Source organism: Vollenhovia emeryi, unplaced genomic scaffold (assembly GCF_000949405.1).
Source record: "Vollenhovia emeryi isolate VEMERY1.0 unplaced genomic scaffold, V.emery_V1.0 DF939202.1, whole genome shotgun sequence".
NCBI classification, from domain to species: domain Eukaryota; kingdom Metazoa; phylum Arthropoda; class Insecta; order Hymenoptera; family Formicidae; genus Vollenhovia; species Vollenhovia emeryi.
Genome location: NW_011967164.1, coordinates 557,618 through 569,585, shown reverse-complemented (window position 1 = coordinate 569,585; position 11,968 = coordinate 557,618). Strand labels below are relative to the sequence as shown.

At 40.9% G+C, this 11,968-nt stretch overlaps 1 protein-coding gene across 1 annotated transcript in view; it reads right to left on the bottom strand.

Moving 5' to 3' along the window:
* The window catches only part of LOC105561730 (neuroligin-3-like), a 94,905-nt gene that overhangs the window by 2,947 nt on the left and 79,990 nt on the right, over positions 1-11,968 (bottom strand). Inside the window, exons 7-9 of the mRNA XM_012011968.1 lie at positions 2,606-2,939; positions 1,503-1,766; positions 1,093-1,255 (exon numbers count right to left, since the gene is read on the bottom strand). Of these exons, the coding sequence (XP_011867358.1) occupies positions 1,093-1,255; positions 1,503-1,766; positions 2,606-2,939 (761 nt within the window). The remainder of the gene's footprint in view (positions 1-1,092; positions 1,256-1,502; positions 1,767-2,605; positions 2,940-11,968) is intronic.

Below are 11,968 nucleotides of genomic sequence, written 5' to 3'. Positions count from 1 at the left end.
CGTAATGGCACGACGAAGGAAAATAATAACAAAAGCTATCTCGTTGGTATGGAGACAGGCATTTGGAGGTACAATTGTACCTCGTATTACTTCAGGAGGTAGGTACGGGAACCATTTGTACCTCCTAAAAAATGTACCGCGAATTTATAGATACCTCGAGCAGTAACCTGGAGACGGTATCCTCCAACTGATCGTCATATATTCATTATTACCTCGTATATCATGTACCTCGTGCTAATGTACCGTGAAAAATATTGTCCCTCCTATTTTGGTGGGCTCATAATTATGTATACATTTTATTTTAACGTGTACCTCGAATTTGGCGGTACTACGCGTTACACGATTTACAGTGTATAAACGAAAATGTCAATTACTCTTTCAGTGAGAACGATTTGAATTTTGTTAGGCGATATTAGGTGCCTTTACGCTATGTATTAATTAATTAAAATTATGACGTTAAAAACGTTGTCATCCGACGCATCATCGGACGCAACAGCACACTGGGACATAATATTTTTAAGCATATTATGGGAAAGTTTAATTTTTATTCCCATCGATTACGAAGCAACCGTAATTATTATTGTTGACTTCGAGATAAAAAAAATTTTTTATGCTTCTGGAGTGCAACACGATTTGTAATCTTATTAAAGAAGTTTCTAAAGTCAGATATAATATATGCAAGACAATGGCGGGCGCCTCGCTATTTTATGATCGTAATTTCGATTATACGTTATTACGTCTTACTAGGATACTAAGTCTTTAAGCTCGAAAACTTTGACAGACTTTACAGCGTGCTTTATTAGAGAAAAGACATGTATACCAGAGCACTGTTAGCCTTCTGTCGTGCACGTAGTCATCTTTGCTGTTTTCTTTATGTAAATACTCTAATATTAAGAAAGTTCAATAGAATATAAATATGTAACTTTTTACAAAATTAATTGCACCGTTCGCCGTTGCAAACATTTTCGCATAACAGAACAGAATATTATAGAATAGTAATTGTCACACAAATTGAATTTATGTAGTTTTGCAGGTGCACATTTTGTATGATTACTTTTTAAATGACGCAACACGAGAATACAAGTCGCTTACTTGAGTTTGCGTATTTATGTCTTGAATGACTGATGTTCCACGAGGAAGAGTGGCGTGCTGCTGTTGGTGCTGTTTTTGGTAATGATGCTGATGAGGCAGTGTATGAGTTCCTTGGCCTTGAAAAGGAACGCTAGAATCGTTAGGAGGACCTTTCATTACATTCCTGTAATAACAGAAATAAATAAAAGAAGATAAGTATATGCGCATCATTTAATATTGCAATTTAACAAAAGTTTCTATGCAACATTTCTCAACGAAAGAAATACTCATATACTTTTCTTCGTCTTCTTGGCGAACTCGTCGTAGAACAATATTTCTATATTCTTTTCGAGTTCTACAATTTCACCAATCGACGACGCAATCCGTAGGTTAAATAGCAAATAAATAACGATCGGAATAACATTTCGTACCTTCTTAGCATTTCATTCTCGACGTCGACGATCACTTGGCCTCCGCCAGCGTAATGCGAATGTGGAGGCGGTGGCTGTTTCAGCTCGGTGAAACCGCGAGGACCGCATTGTTGATTCAACATCTGTTGCTGCTGAAGGCTCTTCACCTCGAGCCGCGTTTTATCCCTTTGATAATAGACGCCGGCGAATATCAGGACATTTAGGATCAGCAGGCTGCAGCCGATCGCGATTGTCACGCTCAGAGCTGTCGAATACGCCGCGTAACTGCGATACAGAAATGAATTTCTTCAATACTCGAGCGCTGAGGAAATCTCAGGATATTTTTTATTTGTCGCAAGAAACTAAAAATTTTAAGGACCTCGGTGTTTTAAATCATTTCCTTCCATGCAAACGGGATAACTTAAATTACAGAAGTTTGCATTTTATTTGAAATAAAGTCTATGCGATAAGTCTTTTATTTTCGAAACTATTGCGACAGTATAAGAGCGCGCCGATATGTTTGAAGCTCGGCTGCCTGGCCACCGCGTAGAGAATACGATGCAATTTTCATGATTCTCAAATATTCCCGCGAAGCCGTGGCTACAAAATGATGTTTCGTCTCATGCCATTTTCTCATGGACAAAGTTTAGTGGCCAATATATATGTATACATATATAGCGACATGTTGGGGGGAGGAGGAACTGCCGATAGATTTGAAGCAAGTTAAAGAGCAAAGTGCGCTTCAGCTTACGCTGTTAACGGCACTCAGTTTTGCTGAATTTTTTAAGCGTGTTGCAGAGGAATAAGGAAGGAGAATTTTGTCAAACGACAACGGATGCATTCTGGATTTGCAGTGGTTTCGTCATGTATACGCTGTTCCCGCCCACTCGATCGTATTCTGATAGTTTCCACCTCGCGGCTGTTTCCAAAAATGTATACCAGAGCTACGGAAAAGATTTCATTTTCGTCGCGGCGGTTATTTATCTCACTTGCCGCATCTGTCTCGCGGGCTTCGCGTTTGGACAAAAGATCCCGGATAAGGCGCTGATTCCAGATCGGACGGGGTGACACATTTATAAATTTGAAGAAACAGCTTCTACATTATGAATGAATACTATAATTACCCGGCGGCGTCCAAGCTGGCTAGGGTGTCGGTACTGGCATTATGGACGTTTTGAAGATTGGTGCCCGGAATAAGGCTGACGCATGTCGTGATGCTATAATCCGTCGTGGTTGGTGGATCCGTGCTAAGGTTCTTCCTCTTGAACTCTTCGCTGATCCTGCTGAGAGGATCTGGTCTCACGAAGCCGTCGTATAGACTGGGGTCGCTATGGCCACGGAACAAGTTGTGCCTGGAATCGACATCCTCCATTCCAGCACGATGAAGCTCTGGGACGAGGCGCAGCCAGACCGACAGCTGATGCGCTCTATAATGATTCTTCATTTTCGGCTTCATTCCTGCAACAGCCGACGTACGACGTGCAGACTGAAATTTTTATCCTCATCGGAAACAAGCTGTTGTGGGAAACGTCATGTAAAAATTTCGCGTACCGTGCAAACTTAATTAAAACGTATTAAAAATGTAAAATGTAAAAGCCGAACGAAAATAACAAATATTTTCATCATCCTCAGAATGTAATGTTTTAATATGAATTTTTGCAATTAAAAGTGTTTTTATGAAAGTATAAATACATAATTTGCAAAGTTCCGATGTTCATTAATCAGTAAAGGCGTATATGCTGCGGATTGTGTACACAAAGGGCCATAATGCCAATGAGAGAAATGGCATATTAGCGATAAGCTGCATATCGCATTCCAAGTAATCCTGCGCAGTCTCCAGTTTTGCACGATAATCTATTTCCGATGGCTTGGCTGCAGCTGCAGCTCCAGGTTCACGGTTGATCTTGTTACAATGCGACCGGGCATGCAACTAGCTCGATGTTGCCAAATTCTATTTTATAGCGATCGAAAAGAGGTTCCTTCTTAAAACATTCAACAAGACAGCTTTATCGACCGTTCTCAAAGTGTCAATTTGCAGCTTCGGAAGGAACTCCAGCACTGCTAAATTCGCCAATTAAAAAAGTTAAACGCGATTGAGCGCGAGTAATTGTGCTAGTTAAAATTCATCTAGTTTGAAACATAATATTATTATTATTAGGGGTCTTACTTTAAGTTTATTATTCCTTTTGCGCTTGCCTGCAAAATAGCGGGTAACATTTTTCGCAATAAGAATAAACTACAGTACGGGGAAGGCGGGGTGTTGAATGCTAAATGTAGCATCTACAAAAATGCTGAAGTGTAGCATTTTTAATATAATTACAAATTGTTTGTCGATTTGAATATGTGAACTTGCCGACGACAATAACTCCGCCCGTAAGAAAACTGCGTTACGCCCGAGAAGAAACCGGCGCGCAGGACAAATGTGGAAAGAAACGGTATATGAATTCACATTTTAAATATAAAAATGACAAGTTGGGCTACCTACGTTTTCTCGTACGCGTTTTCTCATATGTTGTTTAATATTATTGTGTCTTCCGTTAAACTTGCGATGCGTTATCGGTGACACTACATATCGTATTGGAACTGTAGATTCTCTCAAAGCCGAAAGGCGAAATGAATAAATACCCCTAATTGCCTCGCCTCGCTCATAGTTAGTTCGCCTTTTTAACTTGTCTTGTAAACTTAATAAACTCTTAGGGTTCGATTTCAGCGAGGCTCGCGTTTGCGTTTGCAAACAGCCAAAGGAATATCCTTGGCTTACCGGGCCGGGATCTCATATACAGTTTATTTGCTTACGCGTCTATTTCGCTGATTCTAGCAGGCGCTTGTTTTGCCATCGCTGTTCCACCGTAAGAGACGCAAAACTCTTTGGAGCGCGGCGAATCGCGCGCGGGAGTCCTCAAAGGAGTCCGCTTTGATTTACGCTCCGCGGCAGCTCGTTTAATATTCGCGGATGCTTTGAAAAGGATACGATGCCGGTACGCGCGCCGTATCATACGACTTGTTCGATTATAGAACGGAAATATGGGTCCTGCCGATCAACGGAGAAACAGCATTTGCCCGATCATTTTTCTGCATCGTTTGCCGTCGCGTATTCGATATAGCTCCACCGATTTACGTGGAGAATTACAGCTTACAGTTTTAGGTATCTGATGTTTAGCGATAGCGCAGCGCGTATGTACCGAATTGCAATCCTGAGACAGAAATTCTGCATACAGATTTCATCCCGGAAATCCGATTAGTATTATAGTTAGTTAGCTCGCAGGAGAAGATATACATCACATGCGGGATCTACTCGAATATAGTTATTATTCGCGCGCGAAATAACGTAGAGCGACTTGTTAGCAAGTTTTTCGGAACGCTTTACATTTCGCGAAACGAGCCAGCGTGATTTTTGTCGTAGCGACTCGAACGAGAAAGAACGTTTGATATTGCGGCAATTGTAAATTTATTAACGAACTGAAATTTGCATTGCACATTTTACGTTCAACGTTGTTACAAGAATGTGCTCGGAAGTTCAAGGAAGTGTTACTTTATTTATTTTATTTATTTGCGTAACATCAAATACATAAACGATCTGAATACGGAATCGACATTTTCGTCACGATATTAATAAAACCGAACGTAAGCAAACTCTGAATTTTAATTATAAAACTATAAACGTTTTAAATTAGTCTTTGAAATGGCAATACAGAAAAAAAATGGAAACAATTATTGTAGAATTAATTAAGTGACCCATTTGTATTCGAAAGTTTATCGATTTTCTTGGTTAACATAAGCGACAAGAGAATTAAAGATACATCAATACTTTTAGAAATTGTATTAGCGTTTTATATTCCAATCCATCTATGCATTTGCATTCGAAGTTAAATTATCGAAAGCATTGTTAAATCCGCTGAACGTACAACGATAGAGAACCAATTTGCAGGCAGAGATTACTGCGGGGGGGAAAAACGCGAAGTCTTTAATGAGAAAAGACGCGCAGGAATTCATAACCAAGAGTTCGCACAAATCGTCGATGTCAAACTAATTGCCATTCAGTAATTCGTGTACCTTCATCCCTTCCTTCCTTCCTTCCGAAATTGGCAAACACAGATCCGTGATTTCAGCGGGAGAAATATCACACTGATTATACATTCACATTATGATTTAATGTCCAGGTATAATGGCTATCGCTCATATCCATCCAGATAATCGTTTGCGCAGTGTTTGATTGGGTACACGTCACACACATATTATACATATTAAAATAGTGGCTTCCTCTCTATTTCTTTCTCTTAAAGCTTTTGGGATTATTAAAAATCGCATTTATCGAACGATACACCTGAGAGTACGCAAACGAATCGTTAAAAAAATACTTTTTACACGGCGGAAATTAAATCCATTATTTACTCGAGAGTAAAAATTCACAACTTGATTAAATGTTGTTAAAACTCTTGTTAAAATAAAATTGACGATAACGTGCCAAGGAGAGATTGGTGGTTTGCAAATTAAATTGTTGAGAAATTATAATGTTATTGTTTCTAATGCGTCTCGTAATATAAATAATAGCGGAGTTGGCAACAGCGCATAATAAAGGCGGGGATGAATAATGTTGCACTTTTTTCCTTAAAAACGCAAACAGTGCTTAAGGATTCTCTGTGGTCTTTCCGATAAACTTTCGTGAAATTTTTTCATGACGGCATCTGTCGATATTGGCAAAGTATTTTTCAATAAAGGCTTTTTATCACGCGAGTGTGTCATATTATATTTAGCTCAATCACGAGCGTTGATTTACGTACAGACTTACCCAAACATCAATTTGTATTTATATTGCTATGTCAGATTCACCATTCTGTTACTTATCATTTCTTCACAAACGCGTTGATCCTTTTCAACTTGTATCTCAGCTACGTTTCACCAACGTTCTCATTGTTTAAATTCTAATAATTATAATAAATGATAAAAATTGCCAAGTTCGATCGGTAATTTGTGTAAGTATTCTTTTCTTACTTAAAAATCTATAACGTAAGCTTCTTAGGGTTTCTTATTATCTCGTTATATCTCAACTTATTATTGACTTAAAGTTTCAACTCTTCGAGAGTTCAATTAGTTTCTCCTCTCCAAGTCTTATTCTTCGAAATTCTTAAATCCTTAGGTCCTTAATACACATCCATCTCGAGATTTTTGAAATTAACAATCCTCATGTTTAAAAACTCGTAAGGAGGGGGGGGGGAGAGTTGAAAGTTAAAAACTCCCCGTTCCTTTAAATGCAGCGACTCCAGGCGACTCGAGCCCGGAGCGAAGCTAAGAAAATTGTTGAAAGCATATTTGTAAAAATAACGTATATCGTAATGCGCGTCACGTTTCCAGGAGCTATCCTGGCCGGGATATCTGTCCTCCAGTGACCCGATTCGCGTGATCGAGGTACAGTAGGAGCTTCGAGAATCGATGCAACCGACGTCACTGCGAGTTTATTTCAATTTTCAATCTAATAAGAAATTCTTTCGCGACTATTTTTCAACCCGCCTCGTCTCCGGCGGACCCCCTACGCGAGGTAGATTTGTCTCTCGATCTTTTTCAGACCTCCTACGTCTCCGCTATCTCTCACGGTACCCAGCGTCACCCCTTCCGCTATATTTCCCTCATGGAGTTTCCCTATCGCTCACCTCTCTCTTCTTCCTCTCCCAGACCCCTACGCTCTCAGCGTATCGTTGCAGATTCTCCGTACCTTTTACACGACTTATCTCCCGCTATCTGCTACGGTTACCTTCAACCCACGTAGTGATATCCCTCCCTCTCGCGCCGCCGCCCTCATTTGTTCCACAAAATTCTCCGAGAAAATGACGGTACCTTCGCCAGATACATAACAGCCGCCCGCGGGCGATGATTATTTTACGATCGGCAAGCGAGGGCGCCTCGTCGTCTACTTTATTATATGCTAGATGGATGAACGAACGAATAAAGTTGTCGCTTCCCGAGTCGACCTCCAGGAAATTCGTCTTGGAAAAAAGTTGGCGGATTCTCACATTGATCGTAATATTTTATTAAAAGAATTTCTCTGCCGTATCTCGTGAATTCATAAAGTTTGAGAAACTCTATCCACGCTTGACATTTTGAGGCATCTCGTCGCGGAATGCCTTTGTAATTTACGAATGAGGCGGAATAAGAAATACGCGGCGTACTCGCTGACACATCCAGGTCGTTAATTAGATCAAATTTTATTTGTTTGGAATTTCACGTTTTATATGCTTAAAAAATAAAACTTGCGATATTCCCTGATACTTCAATGGAAGCGTTGCATCCATTGAATGCAATAATGAAATCTTCGGCCCTTTAAGCTCTTTTGTATTCAATCTTTCTTTCTCTCTCTCTCTCTCTCTCTCTCTGTAAAATTGTAAAGAAATACTTTGCGTTATATAAAGATAGAAAAGTTTTTATCTCTTAGATTCGCGCACGCCGATACGATAAAAATCTCTTACTTTTATCACCTTATTTTCGCGTTTTACCAATTAAAACAAACTTTCGTCCCTGCAAAACTACGAAATCAGGAAATTATTTTCATCGGGCGCAAATACTCGGCGCGGAAGATCCGAATATCTGACGAAATCGGGAGCGATCGGGAAAGGAGAGAAAATGGGAGAGGATTATCGGTCGCGCCAACTTCTCGTTAATTTCTTCTCTTTGACGATGTTTACTCCCTCCTAATCCATTAAGCGGTCCGTTAAGCGTCACAACGTATTTCCCTATCTCTTCTCATTTCTTCCCTTCCTTTTCCCCGTGCGCCATTCTCTCCAACTTTTTCCCCGATCGCATTCGTCCTCGTCGCTCCCCTCACTTCGTTGGCGAAGCTTCGCGACGGGCACGTTCGCATCCTTGTAATCGGAGGCTACCACCAAATTCGATACACCGATCACGCTTCTGTCGTCGACAAGGAATCCCATTTCCTGCACATGCGAGCCTCGTCTTCCAAGAAAATCTTTCCTATATCCTGCCGACGCTTCCCACCGCGAGAAGATATCCTCGTCATTTAACACATGTTGGAAATACCACCTTCAGATTTCGGGCTGCAATATTTTTCATTGTTCGCCACGCGCTTTATTTAGGCGGCGAATACGTTGATTCCACGATGTTAATTCTCCTCCCTGTTCTTCCTCGAGTGGTGCCTAAATCTAGAAATTTTGGAAATCGTTAATACAACACTCGCCGCCTTTGGGAGTTAATTAATTCCGCGAAATCAGAATTTCCCCGAGCTGTAATTAGATTAAAATCCATTAAAATTGCAAAAAGACGAACAAGTCGCAGGTTCGTTGCGCTTCGCGTAGGATTTACGCGATTGTGACGCGTGCTGCGTTTGATGCGCGGGAATAAGCAACGTACTGCAATCTTCATTATTTCTCGTTAGTAAATACCGAAACGCGGCTTCGTCGTTAAGTTTCTCCCCCCGTGCAAGTATATTTTCCGCTTCTGCAGCTTGAAATGCGAAATTTGCGACTTCAGAAGTCGACGGAGGCCATTAGCCCGAAGACGACGGGCGTCGCGTAAACATGTTATTCAAATTCCGTCTTCATATCCGTTTTCAGACTACGTCAGTGCCCTTGACGAAGGGTTACTACGTGAGACGTCGGGGTCGAAGAGTAAGCTGCGAGAACAGCGCGAGGAGCTGTGAGAACGCAAATTGGAATGACGAAGGGCGTTGAAGGGTCTACGCGGTGGATTCTGCACGATGTCGCTGCTAATTGCTATTCAATTAGCCGGGATTACACCTCGAATCCTTAGATCCTTCTACATTTACTCCACTGTATGTACCCGCCAATCTGCATGCTCGCTGAAGCACGGCTTTTTAAAAGTCGCTCGCCATCGCGCACACTATCATTTTTGTTAATTGCAGCTAGGAAAAAAAAACAGAGAAGATAATACGCATATAAAATAATAGAAGTAATGACGGCGAAATTATATCCGTAGCCGGCACTTTCTCGCGTATTGTTTGAACGTTTAAAAATTTCTCAATTAATTTTAACTCATATCCAATTATTGCAAACCACAATCAATTAATGCGAAAAATATTCTATTACGAAAATATTACCATTTTGCGATCGCGCCGTATTAATTACGATAAAAATTTTACGTCGATATCGCAACATAAAAATGTAGCCGCACTTATTCTCCGCGCGCATTTCGCGGGAGCGGTTATTAAGATAAATTATTTAATATCGTTGGAAAAGTCCGCTCGATCCACCGACCGATTTCCACTTTGAAAATGTTTTACTATTTACTCGCGTTATCGATTCCAATATTTGTATCTTACAGGCGCGAAATTTCACTCAGCATCCGACGAAACGTACCGCTCCGGCGCATCGCGAGCAGTTAGATTAAATTAGGTCATATTAAATTAACGTGGGATGAAATCTTGCGTTATTACTTTGGAGAAATTCGTTAATTAACAGACTGTAACTAAAACGATCGGCTCGTATTTTTTTTATTGGCGATATACACGCTTCGTGTGGCATTCCAATTCCGAGGCGAGGTACATGCTGCCGAATATACCGGTGTGGATACGCGCGCGCGCGGATGCACTGCAGGCACGTCTGTGTACGTGCGCGCGCGCGCGCAGTATGTATATATGTGATCGATTTGCGAATTCGCACGCGCGTTTTTGCACGACCGAGCGGAATGACCGTTTTTACGTTTGAAGCGGCCTTTCGCGAGATGCACTAGCAATTATCCTAAATGCAGCCTCCCGTTACCCGAGTGTAGAGCGCGACGACAGCAACAGAGTAGGGGGAGGATCGGTGTTAATTACTTTATCTGTTTACAGGCCCCGCCGAAAGCCAATCTCGATGGAAACGACTAGTTTGCGCCTCTTTTTGGGGAGGGCGGAATGTCCCGGCAGCGCGCGCGCGCGCGCTGTCTAAAAAGTTGCGGACCGCGATTAAAGGTAAAGAGTTGGCAAGTAAGCAAATGGCGGCCTCTAAAAAAAGAATTTTTTTTTAGCCGAGTAAGAATTTTATATCAACTTGGAGTTAAATTAACACAAGCGCTTTTTCGATGGGATCCATTTACACTTGACGCTTAAAAATGAAATGATTTTTATACCCAATCGCACTCGTGTAAACTTTACCTCGGACCTGATCCAAGCTGGTTTGGTACCGCGGTTTCAGTTAATCGCTTAGACGCAAGCCGTCGCGATCGCGTGATATAATTCGTTGAATTTTGCAATATTCGCGGCATTGACGACGCTTTTGAATTTCGAGTTTCTAGTTCGTGCTTGTTCAGCCGGATATAGCGAATTCCGCGAAATTTCCGTCGGATGATTGCACGAGGAAGCGGACGAAAGAATTTCGATATGGTGCTGGATCATGGCTGACTTGGTTCGCGGCAATTGGCAGCGAGATAAAGTTTTATTTGTCAACTCGTTTGAGGGACTTTTTCACAATTACACGCATTGGCCAATATTAATTACAATATTCGCAATTCACATTAATTCGTCTCTACGATTTATTGAGAGTAGTCGCATCCTCCCTTTCCTGCAATAACTCGTTTCTTCAGTTTCAATTGTACACTTATAAATATTTTGTACAGGATTGAACAGCCAATTTTACTGGCGCATATTATTCAAAATTACGAGTCTTCAAATTTCCACCTCCCGTCTCGGGCTTCTCTCTATTCCTTGTCAATTATTTTAATTTCTTTCGCCGCAAGTATCGTCTCGAAATAGCTGACAAGAATGGCTTCAATTTTGCAGGACGTACTTCAATCTCGCCGGTGCTCCCTCATATTCTCATTTTCAACGTGCCTCTTTTGTCGCGACGGATTTATACGCGCTGATCTTGAAAGAGGCGAAAAGGCGTCTTTCATTCGTCCGTTATGAATAACTAAACGCGATACGCATTATCCGAGTACGTCCGAAACGCATTTGTGTTAAAACTTAATGCCGAGTATACATATATCGCCTCTCTTTCTCTTTTGTGTCAAAATCGTGAATGTGCAAAATTTTACTTTTTAAGCAAAGAAGTGACGCGACAGTCTCTTTTTTGTTCCTAACCGTAGGGTAAAGGCACCTAATATCGCTCGGAACTTAAAATAACGCCACTCGTGATATCTCGCGAACAAAGTGCTGATATCAATCGGCAATACATGGAATTAGTAGCTAAACATGCGTAAGAGGACATATTGTAGTTGCAATGTTATAGAAATAACGTCTGACTCGGGAGACGCATTAAAACGAATTTTGAGTGCCGAAAAATTTAGCAGACGGTGCAAGTTCGACATCTTATAGTGAAAATGCAAGTTCAAACATTCTTTTAAGGTATAAATATTTACTACGAATACACAATTAGTGATATACTTCAATATTTTCAAGTGATTTCAACGTGTATGTTTTCGTTACGATGTTTTTAGTGTCTGGATTGGGATGCACGAAGGATTAAAATTGTTAAGATTTAAACCGTTCTAACCTATTGTACATGAAACACAAATGTTTCCTTATTCATTTGAGACTAAATACA